The 25,582-nt window shown below is 47.0% G+C and overlaps 1 protein-coding gene across 1 annotated transcript; it reads left to right on the forward strand.

The window, feature by feature from the left end:
* Positions 1-514: 514 nt before the first annotated feature.
* Positions 515-12,962, forward strand: PXMP4 (peroxisomal membrane protein 4). The gene is made up of 4 exons (XM_073309900.2): positions 515-809; positions 5,422-5,484; positions 7,125-7,323; positions 8,188-12,962. Exons 1-4 carry the CDS (start codon positions 697-699, stop codon positions 8,449-8,451), a joined length of 639 nt encoding a protein of 212 aa, XP_073166001.1. The 5' UTR covers positions 515-696; the 3' UTR covers positions 8,452-12,962.
* Positions 12,963-25,582: the final 12,620 nt, after the last annotated feature.

Consider the following 25,582-nt stretch of genomic DNA (forward strand, 5'->3'; position numbering starts at 1 on the left):
GACCAGAGGTAATGAGACCCTCAGTGGTGATAGCGGAGAGAATACTTTTCTTTTAGAAGGCTGCTAAACTAAACCCATCACTAAGTGGCAGAGGTTAGGAAGAGACTTCCCCTCGTGCCCAGCACAGGGTTTCTGTGCCCTCCCCTGGGCGACCGGTACGTGGCCCGTCAGACGCAGGGCACGAGCCCGGGCGCCGCAGCCCGAACCTCCCCAGCCATGCCTGTGGCCCCGCCCGGGGACCCGCAGTGGCTGTAACACGCCTCAGGGGCCAGGCATGGCGCTCCCAGCCCCCACCTCCAGCCCCACACGGCAGCGAAAGAGCCACCCCACAACCGGCCCGCCAGAGGGCCAACCCTCATTGGAAGAGAGTCGCTTCTGTTCTGGCCAATTGCAACAGACCTGGAGGAGGGGAAAGTTTGTGATTGGCTGCAGTATTGGGCCCTTTCCCCAATAGCAAGATCACTTTCGATATCCCCTCCTTAAAGGGGCAGGGCAGCGTCTTCCCTTTGTCGGAGGTTTGATGGGTGGTTGAGGGAGCTCATCGGAGCGTGATGGGCTGAGCTCGCTCCGCGCAGATGCGGAACCTCATCTTCGTGGTGCCCGCTGCCCGCCCGGACCTGTTTAGCAGCGTTCCCATTGGCTCTGTGCGCTGCCGAAGCGGGCCCCCTCCCCTCCCCCGGTCGGAGCGTCGCGGCCATGGGGGCCCAGGCGATGCTCAAGACCCTGCTTTACACCGTCAACTCCCTGCTGCAGCGGCGCAGATACCGCGCGGCGCTGGCCGTGCTCAAGGGCTTCCGGAACGGAGCGGTGTAAGCGGGGTCACCCTTGTACCTAGTGCCGTCCCATGGTGCGGGGCCCAGCTCCCCTCCCCCGGCTGCGCCTGTGTGTGTGTGGGGGGGGGAGACTCTCCCCTCCAGGCCCTGCACCCCTCCCCCGGGCTGTGCCTGTGTGTGTGTGTGGGGGGGGGAGACTCTCCCCTCCAGGCCCTGCACCCCTCCCCCGGGCTGTGCCTGTGTGTGTGTGGGGGGAGACTCTCCCCTCCAGGCCCTGCTCCCCTCCCCCGGCTGCGCCTGTGTGTGTGGGGGAGACTCTCCCCTCCAGGCCCTGCTCCCCTCCCCCGGGCTGTGCCTGTGTGTGGGGGGGACTCTCCCCTCCAGGCCCTGCTCCCCTCCCCCGGGCTGTGCCTGTGTGTGTGTGTGTGGGGGGGAGACTCTCCCCTCCAGGCCCTGCACCCCTCCCCCGGGCTGTGCCTGTGTGTGTGTGTGGGGGGGGGAGACTCTCCCCTCCAGGACCTGCTCCCCTCCCCCGGGCTGTGTGTGTGTGTGGGGGGGGGGGGACTCTCCCCTCCAGGCCCTGCACCCCTCCCCCGGGCTGTGCCTGTGTGTGTGGGGGGGGGGGACTCTCCCCTCCAGGCCCTGCACCCCTCCCCCGGGCTGTGCCTGTGTGTGTGTGTGGGGGGGGAGACTCTCCCCTCCAGGCCCAGCTCCCCTCCCCCGGGCTGTGCCTGTGTGTGTGTGTGGGGGGGGGAGACTCTCCCCTCCAGGCCCAGCTCCCCTCCCCCGGGCTGTGCCTGTGTGTGTGTGTGGGGGGGGAGACTCTCCCCTCCAGGCCCTGCTCCCCTCCCCCGGGCTGTGCCTGTGTGTGTGTGTGGGGGGGGAGACTCTCCCCTCCAGGCCCAGCTCCCCTCCCCCGGGCTGTGCCTGTGTGTGTGTGTGTGGGGGGGAGACTCTCCCCTCCAGGCCCAGCTCCCCTCCCCCGGGCTGTGCCTGTGTGTGTGTGTGGGGGGGGAGACTCTCCCCTCCAGGCCCTGCTCCCCTCCCCCGGGCTGTGCCTGTGTGTGTGTGGGGGGGGGGAGACTCTCCCCTCCAGGCCCTGCACCCCTCCCCCGGGCTGTGCCTGTGTGTGTGTGGGGGGGGGGAGACTCTCCCCTCCAGGCCCAGCTCCCCTCCCCCGGGCTGTGCCTGTGTGTGTGTGTGGGGGGGGAGACTCTCCCCTCCAGGCCCAGCTCCCCTCCCCCGGGCTGTGCCTGTGTGTGTGTGTGGGGGGGGAGACTCTCCCCTCCAGGCCCTGCTCCCCTCCCCCGGGCTGTGCCTGTGTGTGTGGGGGGGACTCTCCCCTCCAGGCCCTGCTCCCCTCCCCCGGGCTGTGCCTGTGTGTGTGTGTGGGGGGGGAGACTCTCCCCTCCAGGCCCAGCTCCCCTCCCCCGGCTGCGCCTGTGTGTGTGTGGGGGGGGGAGACTCTCCCCTCCAGGCCCTGCACCCCTCCCCCGGGCTGTGCCTGTGTGTGTGTGGGGGGAGACTCTCCCCTCCAGGCCCTGCTCCCCTCCCCCGGGCTGTGCCTGTGTGTGTGGGGGGGAGACTCTCCCCTCCAGGCCCTGCTCCCCTCCCCCGGGCTGTGCCTGTGTGTGTGTGTGTGGGGGGGGAGACTCTCCCCTCCAGGCCCTGCACCCCTCCCCCGGGCTGTGCCTGTGTGTGTGTGTGGGGGGGGGAGACTCTCCCCTCCAGGCCCTGCACCCCTCCCCCGGGCTGTGCCTGTGTGTGTGTGGGGGGGGGAGACTCTCCCCTCCAGGCCCTGCTCCCCTCCCCCGGGCTGTGCCTGTGTGTGTGTGTGGCGGGGGGGAGACTCTCCCCTCCAGGCCCTGCACCCCTCCCCCGGGCTGTGCCTGTGTGTGTGTGGGGGGGGGAGACTCTCCCCTCCAGGCCCTGCTCCCCTCCCCCGGGCTGTGCCTGTGTGTGGGGGGGACTCTCCCCTCCAGGCCCTGCTCCCCTCCCCTGGGCTGTGCCTGTGGGGTGGGGGGGCTCTCTCCTCCAGTCTCTTCCCATCCCCCCCGTGCTGTGGGGGGTCCTTCTTTTCTCCAGGCTCTCCCCCCTGGGCTGTGCCTGTGGGGGGCTCTCCTCTCCAGGCTTTGCTAACCCCTGCCCAGCTGTGCCTGGTGGGGAGGAGGCTCTCCTCCAGGCTCTCCTCGACTGTCTTCTCAGGCCGCGCACACACACACACGCTGTACTTGTGAGGTGGGAGGGGGTTTTCTCCCCAGGCCCATACCCAGGGTTCCCTAGGATTGTCCCTTGCCCCACCAGAGTCTGCTGCGGTACAGGCGACCTCCCTCGGAGGAAGCATGCATTTCAGGGAGCAGCTTCTGTAACTTAATTTGAGGAGCTCTTTACAGCTTATTCCAGCAGTGCTTCAAGAAAGGTGGATTACAAAGGGTCACAGACCTAGCAAAAATAAAATAAAGTCAAGCTGTCCTTGTGGGGTGCACTTTAAGCACAGTCCTATCAAAATTGCTGCTCCCAGGTTATGACAGACCCACTCACACAGTTTTTGGATAATTTTAAGAACTGTATTCTGATATGTTAAAAGAAAAGGAGTACTTGTGGCACCTTAAAGAGCTTATGCTTAAATAAATGTGTTAGTCTCTAAGGTGCCACAACACATTTATTTGAGCATAAGCTCTCTAAGGTGCCACAAGTACTCCTTTTTCTTTTTGCGAATACAGACTAACAGTAGGGCAATTCTTTTTGCCCCTTGGAAAAGCATTTATAATCTGTTTGTTTCTTAGCTGATACCTTTCAGAGGCGTTCTAGTTGCATTCACTTGAGCTGTGAATAAAGACCATACATTGTACAGATGTTTAAAAAATACTCCAAAGAAGGGCTTAATTTCTAAAAGCAGGGTCGTACCTGCTTCTGTTGACTTCAGTGGAAGCAGAATTAGGCCTTTTATCTATATTTAGGGAAGAAAACATATACTTTGGTCTTGTTGGCATGGTGCTGGCAAAATGCACCCAAAGGCTGTGATTTGTGAAGTGCACTAATGTGTTGTGCTCTAAGGGCCCTGTGTGAACCTGCCGGTGCACTCTAAAAAGTACTTTGGTTGCTTTAATGACCTGTTGGTGCACTTTACAAATCACACCACCCTGGTGTGTTTTGCCGGGCCATGTAGGCAAGCCCTAGTTGCCAGCTCCCACTTGTCTGTAGTAACTGAGTGGGTGGGGGAGTCATGGTCAGGTAGCCAGAGATTCAATCCAAACTTGTCAGAGTATGGCAAGCTAGTTATTAAAGCAGTGAAGAGGAGGTGGGTGTGGGGGAGATTTAAACGTATACTAACATACTGTTTTTAATTTTCTCCCTTTAAGTTACTGATACTTTCCCTGTTTTAAGTCTATCTAAATAAAAAACAATGTTTTCAAATATGAATGCCTAAAGTTAGGCAATTAAAACCATATTAAAGCACCTGAGTTTCTGAGGTGTTGAGCACTCATAGCTCCCATTGGTTTCAGAAGGCGCTCTGGGTGATCATCGTTTCTGAAAATCAGGCTACATGTTCAGGTAGTTAATTTTAGGCTGCAGAGTTTAAAATCTTTGTCCACACCCCATACGCAGACACTTTGGAGGATTTTTTTAATCTGGGGGAAATAAATTCAAATTAAGGGGGAAAATAGTGCAATCCTAGAAGCTGTAAGAAACTGCAGAGAGGACTGAAAGAAGTTTATTTCGTGACTCATGTTTTTGCTGCAATAATTTAAAATTGTTCAAATCTTAGACCATGAAGCCCAACTCCATCATCTGCCAAGATTTAAACTTGGAGCTCGAGAATAATAGGAGGAGAAGAAAAATATGAGATGAATTCTGTGGCCTGATGAATGTTTTCTCTCTGCAGGTTTGAGGTTTAGTATTCCAAAATCAACAAGCAGAGAGCTGTGTAGGATTGTGAAATGAAGTTACATTTTGGTTAAAACATGGATGTGTAGAAGGCCCATTGATCCACTTTTGAATTGCATCATTTGGAATAGGATAAACTGAATACTTAGCTGTATAGCTCTGAGCACTTAATAAAGATAACTAGCACTATGAATGATGAACAGAGCCCTGAAAATCCACGGATATCCGCTTTATATCTGCAGATATTCGTGGACCATTTTTGCGGATCGCTGATGGATTTGGATCCAGAGTTTACATCTCAAGCCCTGCAGATATCCGTGGATCATTTTTGCAGATCAGATACAAATTTTGTATCTGTGCAGGGCTCTATTGATGCATTCATGGCCTATTTTTTTTGTAAAGGTGCTAATGCCCTTTCAAGTGCTCAGAGCTAGCATTTCTTTATTTACTTCAGCTGAGGTTGTTTGGTTTTATTCTCATTTGGAATGTGTTAGGTTTAATTGCCTTCATTATTTTTAAGTTACAGTCTATTAGTCTGTGGCTATTTGGCTGTAAATACCATATAAATAAAAAATAAAGCTACCAACCCATTGATTGAATTATCAGGCCATGTATTGAAATTGACTTAAGCTGATCAACCAATAACTTGTGGTTTATTTCCACTATAATATAAGGATTAAAAGATCAATAGTTGGCTTACAGTAATAAAAAGCCCTCTGAAAACATTGTGTGTATGCATATAATAATTTTTCTCTTGCAGCTATGGAGCAAAGATCCGTGCCCCCCATGCTCTGGTGATGACCTTTCTCTTCAAGAGTGGAAGGTACAGACATTAGCTCTTCCTTTCTGGCATTCTCTGTAAGGATGAGACCATGCTACAGTCATCCATTTTTTAAAAGTGAACTCTTTGAAAACACCAGACCTGTTCAGATCAAATGCTTGTTTTCCTAACTAAATGGGAAAATCTCACAATGTGACTTTTTAAAAATGCAGATGACAAGCAGAATGCAGCCTGTTGTTTCAGAGATTCAGGAAGCTGATATCTCACCTCTGAGCTAGGCCTTGGTTATACAGTATTGGGGATTTTTCCCAGAGGGCCAGCCACCAGTACAACTAGGGCAGACAAGGAGAACTGCCGTTAGTCCCAGTGGGACTTACCTTGTTTCAAGCAGGGTTAAACTGCACCAGTGCAAATTGTGTAGACAAGGAAAGCCCCCGGGTGGTTTTAGAATCATAGAATATCAAGGTTGGAAGGGACCCCAGAAGGTCATCTAGTCCAACCCCCTGCTCAAAGCAGGACCAATTCCCAGTTAAATCATCCCAGCCAGGGCTTTGTCAAGCCTGACCTTAAAAACCTCTAAGGAAGGAGATTCTACCACCTCCCTAGGTAACGCATTCCAGTGTTTCACCACCCTCTTAGTGAAAAAGTTTTTCCTAATATCCAATCTAAACCTCCCCCACTGCAACTTGAGACCATTACTCCTCGTTCTGTCATCTGCTACCATTGAGAACAGTCTAGAGCCATCCTCTTTGGAACCCCCTTTCAGGTAGTTGAAAGCAGCTATCAAATCCCCCCTCATTCTTCTCTTCTGCAGGCTAAACAATCCCAGCTCCCTCAGCCTCTCCTCATAACTCATGTGTTCCAGTCCCCTAATCATTTTTGTTGCCCTTCGCTGGACTCTCTCCAATTTATCCACATCCTTCTTGAAGTGCGGGGCCCAAAACTGGACACAGTACTCCAGATGAGGCCTCACCAATGTCGAATAGAGGGGAACGATCACGTCCCTCGATCTGCTGGCTATGCCCCTACTTATACATCCCAAAATGCCATTGGCCTTCTTGGCAACAAGGGCACACTGCTTACTCATATCCAGCTTCTCATCCACTGTCACCCCTAGGTCCTTTTCCGCAGAACTGCTGCCTAGCCATTCAGTCCCTAGTCTGTAGCTGTGCATTGGGTTCTTCCGTCCTAAGTGCAGGACCCTGCACTTATCCTTATTGAACCTCATCAGATTCCTTTTGGCCCAATCCTCCAATTTGTCTAGGTCCTTCTGTATCCTATCCCTCCCCTCCAGCGTATCTACCACTCCTCCCAGTTTAGTATCATCCGCAAATGATGCTTTTGCTGATGCAGCTGCTCCAGTGGCTGGCTGTCAATTTCTGGAACGATGATAAATCATCAGTGTACACACAGACCTCGACTGGATTCTGATCAGTGACCTAGCAGTGAAATGAGCCATCCTCACAGCTTTGTTTTTGTTGAGCCTATTCAGAAAAGAAAAGTATTGCAATAGTGTCTATGGCCTAACCAAGAATAGGCCCCATTGTGCCAGGTGCTGTACGCACAGAGGTAGAATGTTCTTGACCCAAAAACCTTAGTCTAAGTAGACAAGGTACCAGCAGAGTGAACAGTGTGATGGCCACGTTATTGCTTTACTAACGTTTGTTTGTTCCTTTGCTCAGTTTAAGAGAGAAACTGAAAGCGATTGCTCAGGCCACTTATACTCATTCCCGAAACCTGGCGTATTTTGTGTTCACTTACAAGGGGCTGATTGCGCTGCAATCCCGACTACAGGGAAAGAACTTTCAGTTGCACTCCTTCGTAGCAGCCTGTGTTGGAGGCTGGTTAGTGTTTGGTGAAAACAATCATATCAACAGCCAGGTAAACAAATGTATTTGTGGAGTTTTATCTTTCTGACCTTGCCCAAAAAACATGTTGTGTACCAGCTGGTTTGACTAGGATTTAAAAAACAAAAAAGGACTGATGCTGTAAGTGATGCTCTAATGTGATATGGCCACCTTTCATATTTAGCTTGTTTACTGTCAAAGCCTAGAGGAAAATAGTTTGCATCAGTGGGTAGTGCACACAGCATTGGGAGCCTTGTGACCTGCCTTGTATTTCTAGTTCTGCCACTGACTCGCGGGATAGCCTTGGGAAAGCCACGCCGGCCTGTTCCACGCATAGACTTGCACTGGTTTAACTGAAGTTGTGATTTGAAACTGATATAGTTGAACTGCCACAGAACTCTCTTTGGACACACTTAATTTGATTTAAACCTGGCTTATATTTGTTTAACTGACGTAGTAAAATGTACAGTTTCAGGTTATACCAATATAAATGATATGAAACTGATATAAGTGTGCCCATGCAGTTTATCTAAATTGGATTTTAAAATGAAGATGCAGAGCCAATTGACTGAGCTCTTGGAAAGTTGATTTCACTCCACCTTGTGAAGTGTATTGGCAACGCAGCATCTACTGCTAATACAACTGATCTTCCAAGTGATAGCATGTGGTACCAGATGAAACCTATTGCTCAGCAGAACTAGAGTGCCAATGAACAAAGCAGGACAGTAATCATGTTAGGAGGATACAAACACACACTGCAATGTTGAAGGCAATTATATAGTAAACTATGGTCAGATATTAACTTTTTCTATGTCTTTAATTTCCAAGTTGCTTGATTTGGTCGGATTTGCTAGCCATGTTACAAGGCTAATATTCCTTGGGTTTTCTCTTTATGTAGATAAACATGTACCTGCTGTCTCGTATTCTGTTTGGCTTGTCCCGACTGGCAGTGGAGAAGGGTTATATCCCAGAACCCAAGCAAGACCCTTTCCCGATCTTTGCTGCTGTGACTTGGGGGATTGTTCTGTGGCTCTTTGAATATCATCGGCACACTCTCCAACCCTCCCTGCAATCTTCCATGACTTACCTGTATGACGACAGTAACGTATGGCACGACATTTCTGACTTCCTTATTTATAACAAAAGCAACGCTCAAAAGTAATTTGCTAATCCCCAGCGATCTTTGAATAATGGCACATTCCAGCAACAATGGGGAAAGGATTTTCTGCTGCCCTTGATTAACGCACTTTTTATTATTAGGATCTGTCCAACAAATTTCCCTCTTGTGTCTTGGCCAAAATGTTGTGAATAACCTAATGATCTTTTCTTGGCTCTCTATTGGCCACACCGGGACTCCACAGAAACCTGTCCCAGTGCCACAACAAGAGCAAAATGTTCCTGGATTAATTTGATTTCAAAAATTCTTTTCTACAAGAGACATTATGTTCCCCACATTGTAATAGTTAATTCTTTTAAAGAATGCACTGATTTTAAACCTTGACGGCTCGAAAGTAAACTGTGACTATAGTTTATATGATACTGAAACAAAATATGCAGTAGGGGACTAATGGAATGCTCATGTGCTAGAAATGCCTCTCACAACCACTGTGTTAGCAGTGGAAGGAATGCAGTGATTTCCAGCCATACCTCTGTATATGCTGGGTCTTTTCTGAGCTGATATATTTATCTGTCATTTGCTGTGTCATGTCAGAAGGTCCTGATTTCTGTGAAGCATTGGAAATCCAGACTAAACAAGCTGTGTTTCTTCAGTGAGTTTTCTGTGCATTTTGCCCCCATGTAGATCATAGGATATTTGCATTTAAAAGCATTTGGCTTCTTTGGGACAGACATGGTACCTCGTGCTTTGAATCACCATTTATGCTCAGTCTTTGTCATTCCTTTGGATTATCTAGTGCAGGATGTTTCACTAATTATTCCCCCTATTTAATTACAGCCCCTTTTTATTTCTGTGCCTGGACTATGAATTCCATACAGTAGAGAGAACTAACCAAATCCATTGTAAGATTTTACAAGCGAGGGATTAAAAAGAGGTTGAGCCCCTGGTGTTACTTTTCCCTTCTGTCCCCTGGAAGGAGGATATATCTGTGTAAATTGAAGCTATCTTTGGATCTTAGCCAAAAGGTTAATATTTTACACTGGACCTAATTAAGACCACTCCTTTAATTGTTCAAACTACTAGATCATATACTGAATACTTGAGTTGGACCAGTGATCAGTATTTCATATGATTCTTGGTTTGCAAGAATTAGTAACTAGTTCTGTTATTTTTCTATATAAAATCTATCACTCAATTAAAAATCACAAAGTTTCATGTTTTTTTTTTTTTAATTTCTCAAATTACAGGCAAATTCTTGCTTCTTTAAAATCACTGTCTTCATCTACATAGTTGGCTGATATCTTTGCATTGCTTATGTTTTGAATGCTGCACTTTAATTGGAATTAAAGTGTCTTTGATAATGTTCAAAGTTCTCAGTGTAGAAAAAAAGATTGCATCTTTTGCTGACTCATTGTGTGATGATATTTTTGACAAGATTTCAGAAAATCTCTTCCAAATCTATGACCTGACAGCTATGGTATAATTGACCAAAATCTTCAGAAAAAAATTCTCAGGTTTATAAATTACCATTGGGTTGCCTCATTAATTACATACACTTGTAGAACAAGACACAAAGACCGCCACCTCTGTGAGCTGTGTCATTAGAAGTCGATAACTTCTTGATTGTGTAAGACACTAACTTCTCAGTGTAAAAGCCATGCTTATTTCCCCTAAAAAACGTGAACTAAAATTTCTGTTGGTGATAATTATATCAGATCTGAAGCTCTATAGTTACCTGCCAAACACTTGTAATTGCGTGTTCGGCTGTTCAGAGAACTGCTTATTGCTGTTCACCTGGTGATTTTTATGCTCTGGCATTATCATCTCCATCTCTTTCATGACTGTATAACCAAACTTCTGTCAGCTAGAGTTCTAGCAACATCTCAGCAGTACCTGCAAAAATCCCTTCTCTCTAGGAATCAATTGCTAGCTTCACTTTCATGGTAAATCAATATGAGTCTCAAACCATCTGCAGCTCTGATTCACAGAGCCAGCTGCTGCCATCAGAAGCCAAACTGGAATTTCACCACAGTAGCAAGTTCTACATATCAGGGGCCATTAGCTGTGCTTTTTAAAGATGGTTGTTTTCCTGCTCTGTGTGGGTAGGACGTTAGGCTGCAAGTTACTCCCTTTTCCAGGGAAGTAAATGGAACAATTCTTCATTGGTACCAGCACACATCACTCTTACTAAAGCCAGATAGATGGCGATGAAGCCCTTATGCCCCTGAAGTGACAGAACAATACCAGTGTGTAATAGGGAAGTGAACTAGAAGTAATTTCTGTCTGTTGCAGACTTCTGAATACATACGTTACATTCATCTCTCCCCACCCCCCACTGTATTGTCTGGGGAATTCAGTCTTCTGTTTCTTTTATTAGCGTTAAAACCAAACAGAAATAAGGAGATAGTTGTGAAACCATCTGCAAAACAGCCAGCCCCCAAGAATGAGAAAGGGAGACACTGTTTTTCCAGTCCTGATCTCTGTAAATCAAAACAGACATGAACACAATTCACGTTTATCACAACCCAAAGTTGGATTGTTGCTTCTAACCAGGGGGAAAAATTCTGAGAGGAACTTAACACCGCTTCACTCGCCCCGATGTCAGGGAAGGTTCAGCACTGTGTGGGATGAGACCTTGGCTTGCCAGGACTCCCTTGTAAACAAAGCTGTGCAGTAGCAGGTCGGTGTACCTCTGGGATATCAGTGGGCAGAACAAAGAGACAGAAGCTAGAGAACACTTTAAATATGATACTTGCCCACTTTTCAAAGTTGGCTCAAATCTTCTTCCCCAACTTGATTCAAACCGTGAAGGAAACTAAACATCTGAACCATTTAAATGCTCAGGAAAGCCAAATATCCTAACATTACATGATTTAACAATGTTTTCACAGACCAAGCTTTCTGTGAAGAATGCTTCCATCGACCTAGTTACTGTTGCGGAGGGAGGTAGTGTTCCTACACCGATGGGGGAAAAAACCCTTCCACATTAGTTTAGGCTGTGTCTACACTACGAGGTTATACCGGAATAATTACAGTCCTGGGGTTGTACCAATATAGCCCCATAGTGTAGGCATGGCCTTAATATTGCAGAGGAATGTCTTCAGGGGTTGTATATGCAAGTAGGGGAGCAATCTAAATGGATTCAGGATATATTGATACCCTGACAACTTATCTGGTCCTTGGATAGTACAGTGCCTAGGGCAGAAGGGCCTTTCTGAAGGGGAAGATCTATGCTTGTCAGTTGTCACTTTAGAGCTTGCCACTTTAGAGGCAGGAGAGAATTCTGAGAAGTGCTTACAAACATTGCAATTGTTATAACATGCTCTGTGCATAGCATGTTGATCTACTAACCAGCATATCTATCCAAATACTAAATATATACATGGGGGCCGGATCTACTGAAATGGCCAAAGCGCACAGGTCAGAGGTTGGTGTGGAAAGGAGGCCTGATCGTAGTACTGTATGACTTTCTATCCCCTAGCCCTCTGTGTTAGAGCAGACCTCAAACTGCTCTAACAAACTTGAGCCTTGTTGCAGTGTCCACAAGAGACCAAAAACCAAGCCCAGAATCATCAGCCATATTCCCTTTTCTCCAGCCACAGCCCTCCATCAACACTACACTACCTCAGAATCATCCCTACGCTCAAGTGATCCTTCTGGGCCAAGTAAGCCACCCTCATGGGAGGCTTATGCTGGCAGTGCAGGCAAAGAAGCCCCCTCAGTCCTGAGGATTTGGCCCATTGTTTGTGAACTTAAGCCCACATACTGTCAGCTCCCTTAGTGGAAATTCCCGCCTATTAGAAGAAATGTCTGTTCTTCAAACCCATTTGTACTGACTCAATACAAATGTGGTCTCTTAGGAAACAGTTTACTGATTGATATTATTTGCCATCTGAAAAACTCTTTTCCGGGGTCAAGCTGACCTTGATGTCAGTGGAGTCTGTGCTATTTCTAATATTGACTTTGAAATACAGCCAGCAGGAGAAAGCAGAACTTGCTGTGAATTTTCAGTACGCATAGTTATGTGGGTTTTATAATTAAAATGAGTGTTCTGTAGCTTGAGGGCCTTTTGCTGTCAATTTTCTACATTTGTATGGCTGACTTGTAACATGGGCAAAGGGGGGTCTCTAAGTGCAACAGATGCTATAACTAGAGAATTGTTTCTATGCTTTTCAGTCTAGCTGTGTGTATTTTTATTTACAATTACTGCATGGGAAACTGTCTCATATTGAAACCCTAGCTAATTTTTTGGTAATATAGAATGCATTAAACACATCATCTCAGGCGATTTATTGTAATTATACTGGTTAGAGTGGTAAGGGGGAAGTCTTGCTTGCTTGTAAAACAACAACATTGCGGTAAAGAAAGAGATGGCAGCTAGTGGACGTATCTGCCTCAACAGCCATAAAACATCTTTTCCATCCTATGGACAATGTGTCAGTCCTATGCAGATATCCCGTTTGCCTCTTTTGAGCATGGTTTCTGTATAATGCATCTTTGGATAGTATAATGTTTTGCACTCTTTAATAAATAAATGATTGTCCATCTGTTTTAAATTCTTGTGTTCAGTGATTGAAGTTTAATTACTGAGTATCCTTAATGCCATGTAAAGAGATACTGTGCGAAAAAAGTGTAATCCTGGAGCCATTTGTGTTGCACATTACCCAGTCCTGTAGTCAGTGCCAGTTAGACAACATGGTCAGAGAGGTTAGCCTCCCTGACTCATAACAATGGTATTGTTGGCTGGGTGGGGGAGGACATTGGCTGCAGAGATGAGCTGGGGTTAAAATTTACCTGTATCTTTGGTAGCATGAACCTTCTCACGTTTTAGCAGCTGTGAATGCTGGCAGCAACATGCCCAACTGCTGCTGTGATTCATCTCTGCCTAATATTAGGGAAGGAGGTGAGCTCTCCTGGGCTACATATGATCAGTACAGACTTGGAAGTGTAACTGTCCAGTAGATCTTAGCTTTGGAAATAGTAACAAAGAGGAGCTCTGAAAGACCTGCTTTCAATCAGTCTTGTACTGCATCTTGAAGATGGCCAGGCCTGGTCTTCAGTAGGCTGCAGCCAGGAGCAATTGCCAGAGATCAGCTGTGGCCTAAGTCAGCCCTGCCCGTGGAGTGATCCATTCACCTAAAATTGCCACAGAAGCACATAGAGGGAGGAGTGGGTCTCTCAGTCTTGGTCCCTTCCTGGAGTGCAAAACCCGGTCCCCGCACAAATATTTCCCCTTGGCAACGGCAGACGTATGGAGGTAGCATGGTCCAGTAGGTAAGGCACCAGACAGGAGACTTGGATTCTGTTCCTGCCACTGACCTGCGGTGTGATCTTGAGCATGTGACTCATTTTCTCCAGAAGTAAGAGAGCGATCTTGGTGTCTATTTCAACTTGAGATCTACAGTGGAGAAGTGCTGTTTAGATGCCAACTATCTCAGCAACTGCAGCTGTTAGCAGGACGCTAATTGACTTAAAAAAGTGATGCTTACTAGTAAACTAAAGCCCTGATCTCAGAAGGAAGGAAGGCAAAGAGGTGTGGGTGCATAGCACCTCTAAGGATAAGACCCAGACTTGTTTGCTACTGTAACAGTGCCACTTCATAAAGTGGGTTCAAGATAAAGGATTTTTACATTTTGGGTTGTTTCCAGTCCTATTTCAATGTGATCTCCCTGTGAAATTGCACATAGCATTCCGGGGCCTTCTTTCCCTTCTCAGGTTAAAACACCAAAGGCTGTTACCAACCTGATCCTGAAGCTTTGATTAGGTGATATTCTGTTTTGCTATGGCAGGCTGTCCAGCTGATAGGATAGAGATAGTGGATATTGTTTTAGGGCTTGTCTACATTTGAAACGCTACAGTGGCACAGCTGCTGCACTTCAGTGTAGACACAACCCACGCCAATGGGAGGGGTTCTCCCTTTCGCACAGGTAATCCACCTCCCCAAGAGGCAGTAGCTAGATTGACAGAAGAATTCTTTCATCAGCCTAGCACTGTCTGTAGGGAGAGTTAGGATGGCATAGCTACATCTCTCGGCTATGGATTTTTCATCCATCCTTGAGCTATGCTGATGTAAGTTCCCAATGTAGGCCAGCCCTTAGGCCTGGTCTATACTAGGAAATTAGGTCAGTATAACTACGTTGCCCGGGGGGGGTGAAAAATACACCCCCCTGAGCAACACAGTTAAACCGCCCTAATCCCCGATGTAGACAGCACTCAGTCGCCAGGAGATTTCTAGCTACGGCCTCTTGGGGAGGTGGATTACCTGTGCCAACAGGAGACCCCCCCCTCCTGGGCCTCTGGAGGGGTTTGTGTAGATGAGCCCGTAATGAATAGAAATGTAGGGAAGACCATATTCTGAAAGTGAGGCTGGGCTGGGCAGAATCCACCAGCACTAGAGATGAAAGATGCTGCAATATACAGTGGGACAGGGCACAGTACAGCCATCAGTTTTACCACCTAGAGAACTTGAGTGAGGGTCTGGCCCTCATTTGTCTGTAGAAAAATAGGCCTTTCTATGCTGATCCACAAAGAAGTGCAGGGAGTGGGACTCTGTAAAAGTCCCACTGGAAAACAGGATCTAGAAGTGATGAGAGCTAGCATGGGGCTAGTGCGAGGTTCGGCAATAATTTTTGCAGGGGGGCCACTCCACGAATTTTGGTAAATTGTCATGGGCTGCACATTTCTACTACATTAATGGAAGGGGTGTGGGGTCTGGAAGGGAGTTTGGTGTAGGAGGTGGCTCCGGGCTGGGGCAGGGGATGGGGGTGAGGGTCCGGGAGGTGGTCCTGACCTGGGGCAGGGGGTTGGGGTGTGGGAGGGGATGCGAGGTGCAGGTTCTGACCAGAAGGCACTTACCACAGGCAGCTCCCAGACGGCGGCGCAGCAGGGCTCAGGCAGGCTGCCTGCATGCTGTGGCCCCACGCTGCCCCCAGAAACGCCTGCGGACAGCTGCTGCTGGCACATCTCTGTGCGCCCCTTGGGGAAAAGGGGGCAGCGGGTCTCCGTGCGCTGCCCATGCATGCACGCATGCACTCTCCCCGCAGCACCCATTGGCAGGTTTCTGTGAGGATGGTCCTGGGGGTGGGGGCAGCACGTGGAGCCGCTTCCCCCCCCCATGCCAGGGGCACGCAGAGAGGTGCCAGCAGTAGCTGGCCACTTCTGGGAGCAGCATGAGGCCATGGCAGGCAGGCAGCCTGCCTGAGCGACCCACTGCACCATGGGACTTTTAGCAGCCTGGACTCGGAGATCGCAAGGGGGCAGAGGAGGCCAGACAGAAATGTTAGACAGGCTGGAATTTGCCCACCCCCTGGCCTAGTGCTTTCTTTGGACAAAGTACCATACAAACCTGAATTGATCCTCATAACCACTCTAGCCTCCAGAAAAATCTCATCTGCTTCCCTAAAACAAGGGCTGCAGTTGGGGCAAAGAAGAGACACAGCTAGTCAAAGACTACCTGTTATACCAATAAAATAAAAACCAGCAGGATCTTATTAAAGGGGAAAAGGCAAAATGCCACATTTATTGTGAATACAGAAAGAATCCTAGTAAGCAGTTAGTTATAGCTATAACATTCCATTCAATTTCATATTTATTCACACATTCATTCATACACACACACAGAGGTTCTGCAAGGTTGTTATCATAGTTACCAGCCTTAGAGTTGCTCATGCCAAGCCACTGGCCAGGTGGCCTGGACATGAGGAGGGAGCGGGGCCTTGTCAGATGCTCATCTGATGCTCCTGGAAGTTGGTTTGCAGAATCAGACCCCAAAGTTCTCACTTTCTAGAGTCCATTTGTATAGGATTTTTTTCCTATGCCAGTCTATGAGAATTGCTTCATCATGCTGTTGCTGAATCAATCAGCAGATGGCACAGTCCTGACGGCTCTGTGCTGCCAGATGTTATCTTGTTCTTTGGTTCTCCCATCCTTGAGGCTGTTGGGTGGATTCCAGTCTGCCCTCCGGGGGTCCTCTGGTTATTTCCACTTGACGCCTTCTTCAGCTGATGGACAGTGGATTCTTAGGCTGGCACCTCCCTGATCATTCAGTTATTATCCACACCAAGCGTCCATCCACATACATCTTCTATCTCTATTTTAATCACAATTGTTAACAAAGCGAGATGAATACAACAAAAGGGCGGGGAGTCTCTGGGTGCTGTTTCTCTTGTTACAGAGTATTGCTTTGAGTCTCTCTCTGTGTGAGTAGTTGTTGTTACAAAGAATTGTTTTGAGAACAGACTCTGTCTTAGAATGTACTAACCCAATTAGCAGCTTGCAAGTTTCACACAGAGAGGGAGAGAAACAGTACCAAAAACCAAGAGACCTCTTAATTAGTAATACCCTGGAATTTAAACTATGGGGAATCAAACTCATTTGTGATTTTAATACAGAACTTCTTTAATATGATCCAACATAATCAGGGAGTTGGTGGCAGTTGTATGGTTAGAGCAGGGGCCTGCCTGCCTCATAGCTCCGGGCTCATTCTCTTAGAGCTCAGCAAGTTGTCCAAGAATACATGTACACTACAAAAAACCCTGTGGCCGTGAGTCTCAGAGCCTGGGTCAACTGATTCTGGCTCACAAGGCTAAAACTAGCCACATAGCGGGCTGGAGCCTGAGCTCTGAAAACTGGTGATGGGGTGGCTCTCAGAGACGGGGCTCCAGCCTGAGCTGGAACATCTCCACTGCTATTTTTAACCCTGTAGCACATGCCCGAGTCAGTTGACCTAGGCACTGAGACTCACTGGGGTCTTTGCAGTGTAGATGTGCCCTAAATGACCCAGAGTGTAATATTGGTCAGCCTCTGACAATCTCCTATAAAAGGTGGTAAATACAAGTTCTGCCAGGGGAAGCAGCTGGGAAAGCAACCTCCCAAACTGATGTAGTAGTTCCAGCAAACTAGGACTGTGACAGCTCCGCACAATCCATATGATAATCCAGTTAGCCAGAGATCATGTTAACAAGCCACTGAAACCAGAACGCAGAGCAGCAACCTAAATAATAATTGTGTTTGTAGGACTTTTGTACTCCAATGCCTTTAAGACACTCCGCACAAAGAAACCCCAGCCTGGAACATAAGTGAACCTGCTTGGGTTTTTTTGTTTGTTTTTTTTTCCTGTATTAGTGATGTTGTGGCAAGAGCTTTGGTAAATAGCATTATAAAGCCCAGTTTAAAGGGGGCTCAGCTGGGAGCATTGAGAATAGCCTGCTAAACCAGGATTCTGTCTTTCTTCAAAGTGCACATTTGAACAATGAGGATAATTAACCATTGGAACAACTTACCTAGGAATATGATGGATTCTCCAGTTCTTGAAATAGTTAATTCAAGTTTGAATGTCTTAAAAAAATACAGTTATGCTCCATTTTGATGCCTAGTAACTGAACTTGATGCAGGCATAACTGGGTGAACTCCTCTGGCCTGTGTTATCCAGGAAGTCACAGAGATGATCATAATGGTCCCTTCTGGCCTTAAAATCTACAAACCTAACAGCCCTGGGCTGGCTGATGATATGCAAGGTTCAAAGCTCCTGGAAACAGCTGTGGGACCCAGCCCATTAGGAGTTTTGAGTGTTAACGGGAGGTCCTGTAAGATGATGCATTTCCTGGCAGGTAGCCAGGGCAGCGTAGTTTAGAAATCTGCTCTTATTGGAGATGTCTGAAATGTTGGTAACAGTACTGGGCATTTTCCCATCCCACTTAGACTCTAGGACCTTTGGCAAATCAAGTCACTTAGTGTCTCTGGTCAATATCAGCAAAGGTCCTGAGGCACCTAAACCCCAGATTGATGTGCCACAACAATCCACAAAATCCCCACTCGGCTGCCGTCTAACCCTGCAGGCAGCTAAACTCACCCGGTGCCTACATTTGTGGTCTATAAGAGCCCTTGGCGCTTATGTTCTGGCCTCTGAGCATGCGCATTGCCTTACTGTAGGAAACCAGAGGTCCATCTCCCATCTAAGCCCCAGTGTGATCCACAAGCCAGAGGAAGACAGGCATTCCCCTGCCTATCTTGTCTGCAGGGCCTGATCCATACCCACCAACTGAATCAAGCCCAGCTCAAAATGTGGATAGAGGAGGAGGTGGTCATGGGGTTTCCCTTATAGCTTTCAGTCTAGTGGTTAGAGTGCTGAGCTGGGACGGGGAGGCTGGTCCGATCCCCCCTCTGTCTGATGGGGAGAAAGGATTTGAACAGGGGTTTCCCACCTCTCAGGAGAGTGCTTGGACAAGTGGGCTGTGGGAGACTCTGGGCTCGGGCTTCCTCAGTCTCTCCTGTTGAAGCTATCCCACTTCGAAAAAAGAATTAACTAATGGTAGGAGCAGAGTGACTGGGCCCTGGGTCTCCCACCTTCCTCCTGGGGGCACCCTAATCCCCAGGCTACAGAGTCATTCTCCCTCTCTGCCCCAATGACACCGAAGTCCCTTTGTGGATCTGGGCCTCAAATTGCACACGTATAAAATGGGCATAATAGCTGCGCCCTATCTTGCAGGGGTGCTGGGGAAATGAATGCATTAAAGATTGAGAGACGCTCCAGTACTGGGTAACGGGGCCAGGTTAGTACCATGGATTGCTTCGGTGAGCAGAGCTATTTGGAGTGTGTAGGTTTGCATCCCTCCAGCTAAGTATCTAGGAACACAAGAGTAGCTGTATCATTTCAGATCATGCATCTAGCCCAGTGTCTGCTTCCAGTAGTGGCCAATGCCAGATGCGTCAAAGGAAAGGCAAACAAAAAACCCACAGACAAACAAAACAAAGCTCAACAACTGATAGTGCATAAAGCTAATTGTGGTGCAAAAGGGGGTGGGAACATTCCTTCTTGGCCCTGGCCCTGATCTGCTGAGATTTAATCATTTTATTTTACACTGCAAAGCAACAAATGTTATGAATGTTGCAGAATCAAGGGGCAAGTTCATCTTCTCCCCATGGTGTGGAAAGGGAGGTTCATTTTGCCTTGATACAGACACAAAGGAGGTGCAGAGATGGGATTAATTTCCATCCATCAAAATGGTGCAAGGAAGACAGGAAAGGGGCAGGTTCATCTTCCCTCTGTGATCTTAAAGACTGAGGACAGGAATATACAATTATTCCTTCCTCCCTCCCTGTTTTCATGCCTGAGTTTTCTGCAGTTGCAGTTTGGGATTCATTCACTTGTTACAGAGTAACAGCTGGGTTAGTCTGTATTCGCAAAAAGAAAAGGAATACTTGTGGCACCTTAGAGACTAACCAATACTCCTTTTCTATTCACTCGTTAGTGTGGATTTTCTTTGCAATGTTATAATTCATAAAAATCCCAGATAACTTGCCCAGCCGCCTCTCATGTACAATTATAGTCTCCTTGTGAAACGACAAGGCAGTGCGTAGTTAAAAAGACACTGCCCCCATTTTCCTGGGTCTGCCATTCTGTCTGTCTCAGAGGTTAAGAGGCTCTGCTCACCCTGAATAAACTGCCACATGGATTTGAAAATAAACTTTTTAATTCCACTTGGCGTTTCTGAGCTTCCTGCTGCTGGATCTGCCTGGCTGGGAAAATGACATCTTTTGGGGCACTAGCAGGAACAGCTGGTGCACCAGCTGTTCCCCAAAACTGCATGTTCAGATCACTGTAAGAAAGTTACAGAGCCTCCTGCAGGAAAAGAGATGCACTCTTGCCATTCCACTTTGCCCTAGTTTTTCCCATATGAAAAAAAACATTAATTAACGTGCATACATCTGGTCTAACCGTTGCTTGTTCTTTGCCGTAGCCAAATCCTGTGCTGAGATCTGCAGAGAATTTGTCCTGTAGCATTTACATAGCTCATTGCAAACTGTAATTCAACCCTCACACCCCTTGAGGTAGGGAAGGGTTGCTATGCCCCCTTTATTGCTGAGGAAATTGAGACAAAGGGAGGTTAAGCGACTTGTCAAAGGCCACAGAGTAAGTCACTGATATGGCTTGGATTAAGAAGTTAAGAATCCCTCTAGTACCCAGCTCTGTGCTCAGTCCACTAGACCACACCAGCTCTCCTTCTGTTGCATTATTCCCACCACAGAAGTGCTGAACACAGAGTCCTAAAGCATGAAGCCTGTTACGCAAGTACAGTGAAACTGCATACCAGACTCTATTCTAGACCCAGCAGTCCAGGAATTAACTCATCTCCCGGTGAAGTCTCCTGCCTCCCACATCCCAGCCATGGAAAAGGTTGGAGTTAAAGAGGCAGGGCTCCAGCCTAAGAGCTCAGGCAGGAGCGAAGGGCCAAGACCAAAGCCCTTCTTGGTAGTCAGTGAGTGGGCAAGTGGCAAGCCGCTCTGCCTGCAGCGTTAAAATACAGCTCCTAGTCCTGAAGCACATTGTGACATGGCTTATGTGCTGTCATGCCTGTCTGAGCCTAGATTGGACTCCACCCTGGCCAGCTGATTTGTTAGGAGTCAGATTTCAAACACAGCTCCCTTCTCTGTGCAGATGGGGCACGGTTCCAGCACACAGCAGTAAGGCTGGTTTTGTTTTAACCCAACTGGCTTTTCCTGTGTTTGCATCAAAACCCTTCCTTGTTTGCAATCAGGCAGCAGGTGCTCTTGACTGTTTGCTGTGTGTGACAGCACAGCCCTTACAAGCCTGTGAGTTCTGCAGTTTAGAAACCTGCTTACCTCTGCATTTTTCAACCCCATGTTCTTGGTCCTGAGTGGTCTTTAGTGCAGGTGTCACTTAGTCTCTAAGGTGCCACAAGTCCTCCTTTTCTTTTTGTGAATACAGACTAACACGGCTGCTACTCTGAAACCTGTATTAACTAGGGCACTGCCCTCCCAAAGTGCTGTCAGGGCTCTGTAATGCACTCGGACCTCCAGCAATGGACAGGCCTCTCTGCCAAGAGCCCACTTCAGTGCACTCCTAAGGTTTCCAGTACAATCTTGCTCAGCCTGTAGTTAAGATCCCTGTCTACTAGGCAAGCTAGTTTTATGGCTTCCTTTGTCCTCCTCCTCCTGAACCAGTGATAGCTGATGATAGAGGCTCATTACGCTGGTGGTGGGTGGGTCCCTCTTTCAGATGAGAGAGAAGATGGGGATTTTGACCACTGATGGTTAGTAAAGATCCCATGGCACTTTTTTCAGGCGTGGGGGTGAACCCTCCTATCTTAGTCATACTCCAATCCTGATTATTACGTTTTGTCTCCTTAAAAATCACATTTGCAGTCTGTTAGAGACAATATTTTTTCACTTTTCCTCCTAAATTCTCATGTAGTGCACTATCAAACAGCTGCCACGTTCCATACCAGAGGCAACTGTGTTCCAGTAGTGGTTAAAGTGAGTCTGGCCTGGATTTTATAAAACACTTTGGGATTCTTTCATGTATAAGCCTTTACATCTCTGTAAGTTATTACAATTCCAGGGAAGCCACAATTCATAAATATGCTTTCCAGTTAATTTCTTTTCTAATTTAGCCTTCTCGCTAAACAGCTTATCAGCTTCCTACACATTGGGATGCACATGGAGGGAAAGTTACTATCTATGCCATGTTTTGTGGGTGTATTACCAGAGCCCAGTGCATATTTACAGATATTAAAGGAGTCTGCTGTTATCTTTCTCCTACTCTGCCTTTTCAACTCTGGCACACGTCACCTGCTGTATAATACATATTTCATAGAGGCACAAGCACAGAATAGTAAACATATCTCTGATTTTCTTACCACTTAATCCTTGGGAAAGGAGTTTCCAGAGTGTGGCCTCGTGATTATGTGCTAGGCTCTGTCTCGGCCAACACCATGGATTAAGCCAGGGACTGCCAGTGCTGAAAGCTTGAGCTGAAGAGCCACGCTCTGAAGTTGAATGCTATCTAAGACCCATGTTCTCTCTGAGTTGGGCACAGAGTGGAGACACAATGTTCCCTACACCCTCACCCCCCAGTTTTGTGAACTAGTTACATGCCAATTTAGTGACTGTTTGGACATTTGAACTGAAATTGAAACATTAATACACACTTTACAAGCATATATAGTGTATGATAAAATATGTGTATCTGAAAAAGTATAATAGATTTGAAAATTATGAAAATAGATTAGCTTCCTTATACAGCTGTTGTTTTTTATGACAATGTCAGTGCATTTATTTCGGTGATGTGGGCCAACCTAATAATTTCAAATGATGATTTGTAAGCAAAGTCTAAATGAGCTCTCCCTGACAGCTAGTGATGAGCTGGGGCTGCAGGGAAAGGCTTCATGACCAGATTGTATTTACATTCACACCTAATCTACCAAGGTATCCAGCAAACAGAGCCGTGTTGCCCAAGTGACAGATTTGATAGATTTTGGCTGGGATTGGGTTACAAATCACTTGAATGCGGGCGGGGGGGGGGGAATGAAATGTTGTTCTTATTGTATGAGTAAAGGGCAGTAGAACTGTACTTAGCCTGTGCTGGTTGAGGGCATCAAGAGGGTGGGGACCTGTCCCTCTCCACTTTTTAAAGACAGAGCTGATTAGGCTCCATAGATAGTCTTTTGTTCTGTTAAGTGACCACTGCAGCTGAAATCACTGATAATCAGGTCTAAGTGTTTAGTCCTGCTGTGGGGACAGTGTTTCTGTGGAAGAGACGGCCCAGTCTGCACTAGCAGCGAGGTTCCCCCACTGAGAGCACAGCTGAAATCACTGAGAGCTGGGTGGAACCTCAAGAGACCAACTCGCAGAGGTCACAGCAGCAGGTGGCAGCAGAAGGTGACAGCGCAGGGCCATTGGCAACAGAGTGGTGGAATGAAGGGCGGCACAACAAACAACAGTGGCCAGAGCGAACAATGAGCAGCTGGAGGAACAAGCAAGGTGCCTTCTTGCCCCCCACCTAGGAGGTGAACTCATGTGAAAGCACCTCTGAACTCTGAGTCTCCACTGACCAAGGACAATACCAGTGAGTGGGGTGCGGTGGAGGGAAAAGTGAGGGGCACGTTAAATAAACATTTGTTTGTTGGACTATATTTTAGTTATATTTGCTCCAGAATGCTAGATTTGTGACTGGGAATGGAAACTTATATAAATATGTTTCCTAGTAGGCCAAGATTTTTAAAATGCATTATTTGCCACGGTTGTTATCTCACATTATTGCTATCTTGAGAAGTCATTATGTTGGGGAGTTTCTGTACTAAACATTTTCATTCTTATGTAAAAATTAATTATAATAATAGTCTTACTGGGTCAGACCAATGGTCCATATAGCCCAGTATCCTGTCTTCCAACAGTGGTCAAGGCCAGGTGCTTCAAAGGAAATGAACAGAACAGGTAATCATCAAGTGATCCATCCCCTGTTGCCCATTCCCAGCTTCTGGCAAACAGGCTAAGGACACTCAGAACATGGTGTTGCATCCCTCCCCATTCTGGCTAATAGCCACTGATGGACCTATTCTCCAGGAATTTATCTAGTTCTTTTTTTTAATCCTGTTATAGTTTTGGTCTTCACAGCATTTCCTGGCAAAGAGTTCCATGGGTTGACTTTATGTTGTGTGAAGAAGTACTTCCTTTTGTTTTTTTAAAACCTGCTGCCTATTAATTTCATTGGGTAACTGCTAGTTCTTGTGTTATGTGAAGGATTAAATAATGTTTCCTTATTCACTTTCTTCACAGCAGTCAACATTTTATAGACCTTTATCATATCCTGCCTTAGTCGCCTCTTTTCTAAGCTGAAAATTCCCCATCATTTTAATCTCTCCTCCTGTTTCATATCCCTAATCCTTTTAGTTGCCCATCTCTGTACCTTTTCCAATTCCAATATATCTTTTTTTTGGGATGGGGTGACCAGATCTGCACCAAGTATTCAAGGTGTGCATGTACCATGGATTTATATAGAGGCAATATGATATTTTCTGTCTTATTATCTATCCCTGTCTTAATGATTTCCAACATTCTGTTTGCTTTTTTGACTACCACTGCAGATAGACCAGATGTTTTCAGAGAACTATCCACAATCACTCCAAGATCTCTTTCTTGAGTGTTAAAAGCTTCATCATTTTGTATGTATAGTTGAGATTGTTTTCCAAGGTGCATTACTTTGCATTTATCAACATTGAATTTCATCTGCCATTTTGTTGCCCAGTCACCCAGTTTTGTGAGATCCCTTTGTAACTCTTCGCAGTCTGCCTGGGACTTAACTATCTTGAATAGTTTTGTATCATCGGCAACTTTTGCCACCTCACTGTTTACCCACTTTTCCAGATCACTTTCTGAATATGTTTGTCATAAAAATAAAGGGAAGGGTAAACCCCTTTGAAATCCCTCCTGGCCAGGGGAAAGCTCCTCTCACCTGTAAAGGGTTAAGAAGCTAAAGGTAACCTCACTGGCACCTGACCAAAATGACCAATGAGGAGACAAGATACTTTCAAAAGCTGGGAGGAGGGAGAGAAACAAAGGGTCTGTGTGTCTGTCTGTAGTCGTCTTGGCCGGGGATAGACCAGGAATGGAGTCTTGGAACTTTTAGTAAGTAATCTAGCTAGGTATGTGTTAGATTATGATTTCTTTAAATGGCTGAGAAAAGAATTGTGCTGAATAGAATAACTATTTCTGTCTGTGTATCTTTTTTGTAACTTAAGGTTTTGCCTAGAGGGGTTCTCTATGTTTTTGAATCTAATTACCCTGTAAGATATCTACCATCCTGATTTTACAGGGGGGATTTCTTTATTTCTATTTACTTCTATTTTTTATTAAAAGTCTTCTTGTAAAAACCTGAATGCTTTTTCATTGTTCTCAGATCCAAGGGTTTCGGTCTGTGGTCACCTATGCAAATTGGTGAGGCTTTTTATCCAACATTTCCCAGGAAAGGGGGGGTGCAAGTGTTGGGAGGATTGTTCATTGTTCTTAAGATCCAAGGGTCTGGGTCTGTAGTCACCTAGGCAAATTGGTGAGGCTTTTTACCAAACCTTGTCCAGGAAGTGGGGTGCAGGGTTTTGGGAAGTATTTTGGGGGGAAAGACGCGTCCAAACAGCTCTTCCCCAGTAACCAGTATTAGTTTGGTGGTGGTAGCGGCCAGTCCAAGGACAACGGGGGGGAATATTTTGTACCTTGGGGAAGTTTTGACCTAAGCTGGTAAAGATAAGCTTAGGAGGTTTTTTCATGCAGGTCCCCACATCTGTACCCTAGAGTTCAGAGTGGGGGAGGAACCTTGACAATGTTGAACAGTAATGGTCCCAGTACCGAACCTTCAGGGATACCACTATTTATCTCTCTCCAT

This window comes from Lepidochelys kempii, chromosome 13 (genome assembly GCF_965140285.1).
Source record: "Lepidochelys kempii isolate rLepKem1 chromosome 13, rLepKem1.hap1, whole genome shotgun sequence".
NCBI classification, from domain to species: domain Eukaryota; kingdom Metazoa; phylum Chordata; order Testudines; family Cheloniidae; genus Lepidochelys; species Lepidochelys kempii.

Bases quoted from the DNA above. Each gene is read 5' to 3' on its own strand.
- PXMP4 (XM_073309900.2), top strand. From the start codon at position 697: ATGGGGGCCCAGGCGATGCTCAAGACCCTGCTTTACACCGTCAACTCC. The intron at 810-5,421 runs GTAAGCGGGGTC...TTTCTCTTGCAG, and splicing joins GGCTTCCGGAACGGAGCGGT to CTATGGAGCAAAGATCCGTG. The intron at 7,324-8,187 runs GTAAACAAATGT...CTCTTTATGTAG, and splicing joins ACAATCATATCAACAGCCAG to ATAAACATGTACCTGCTGTC.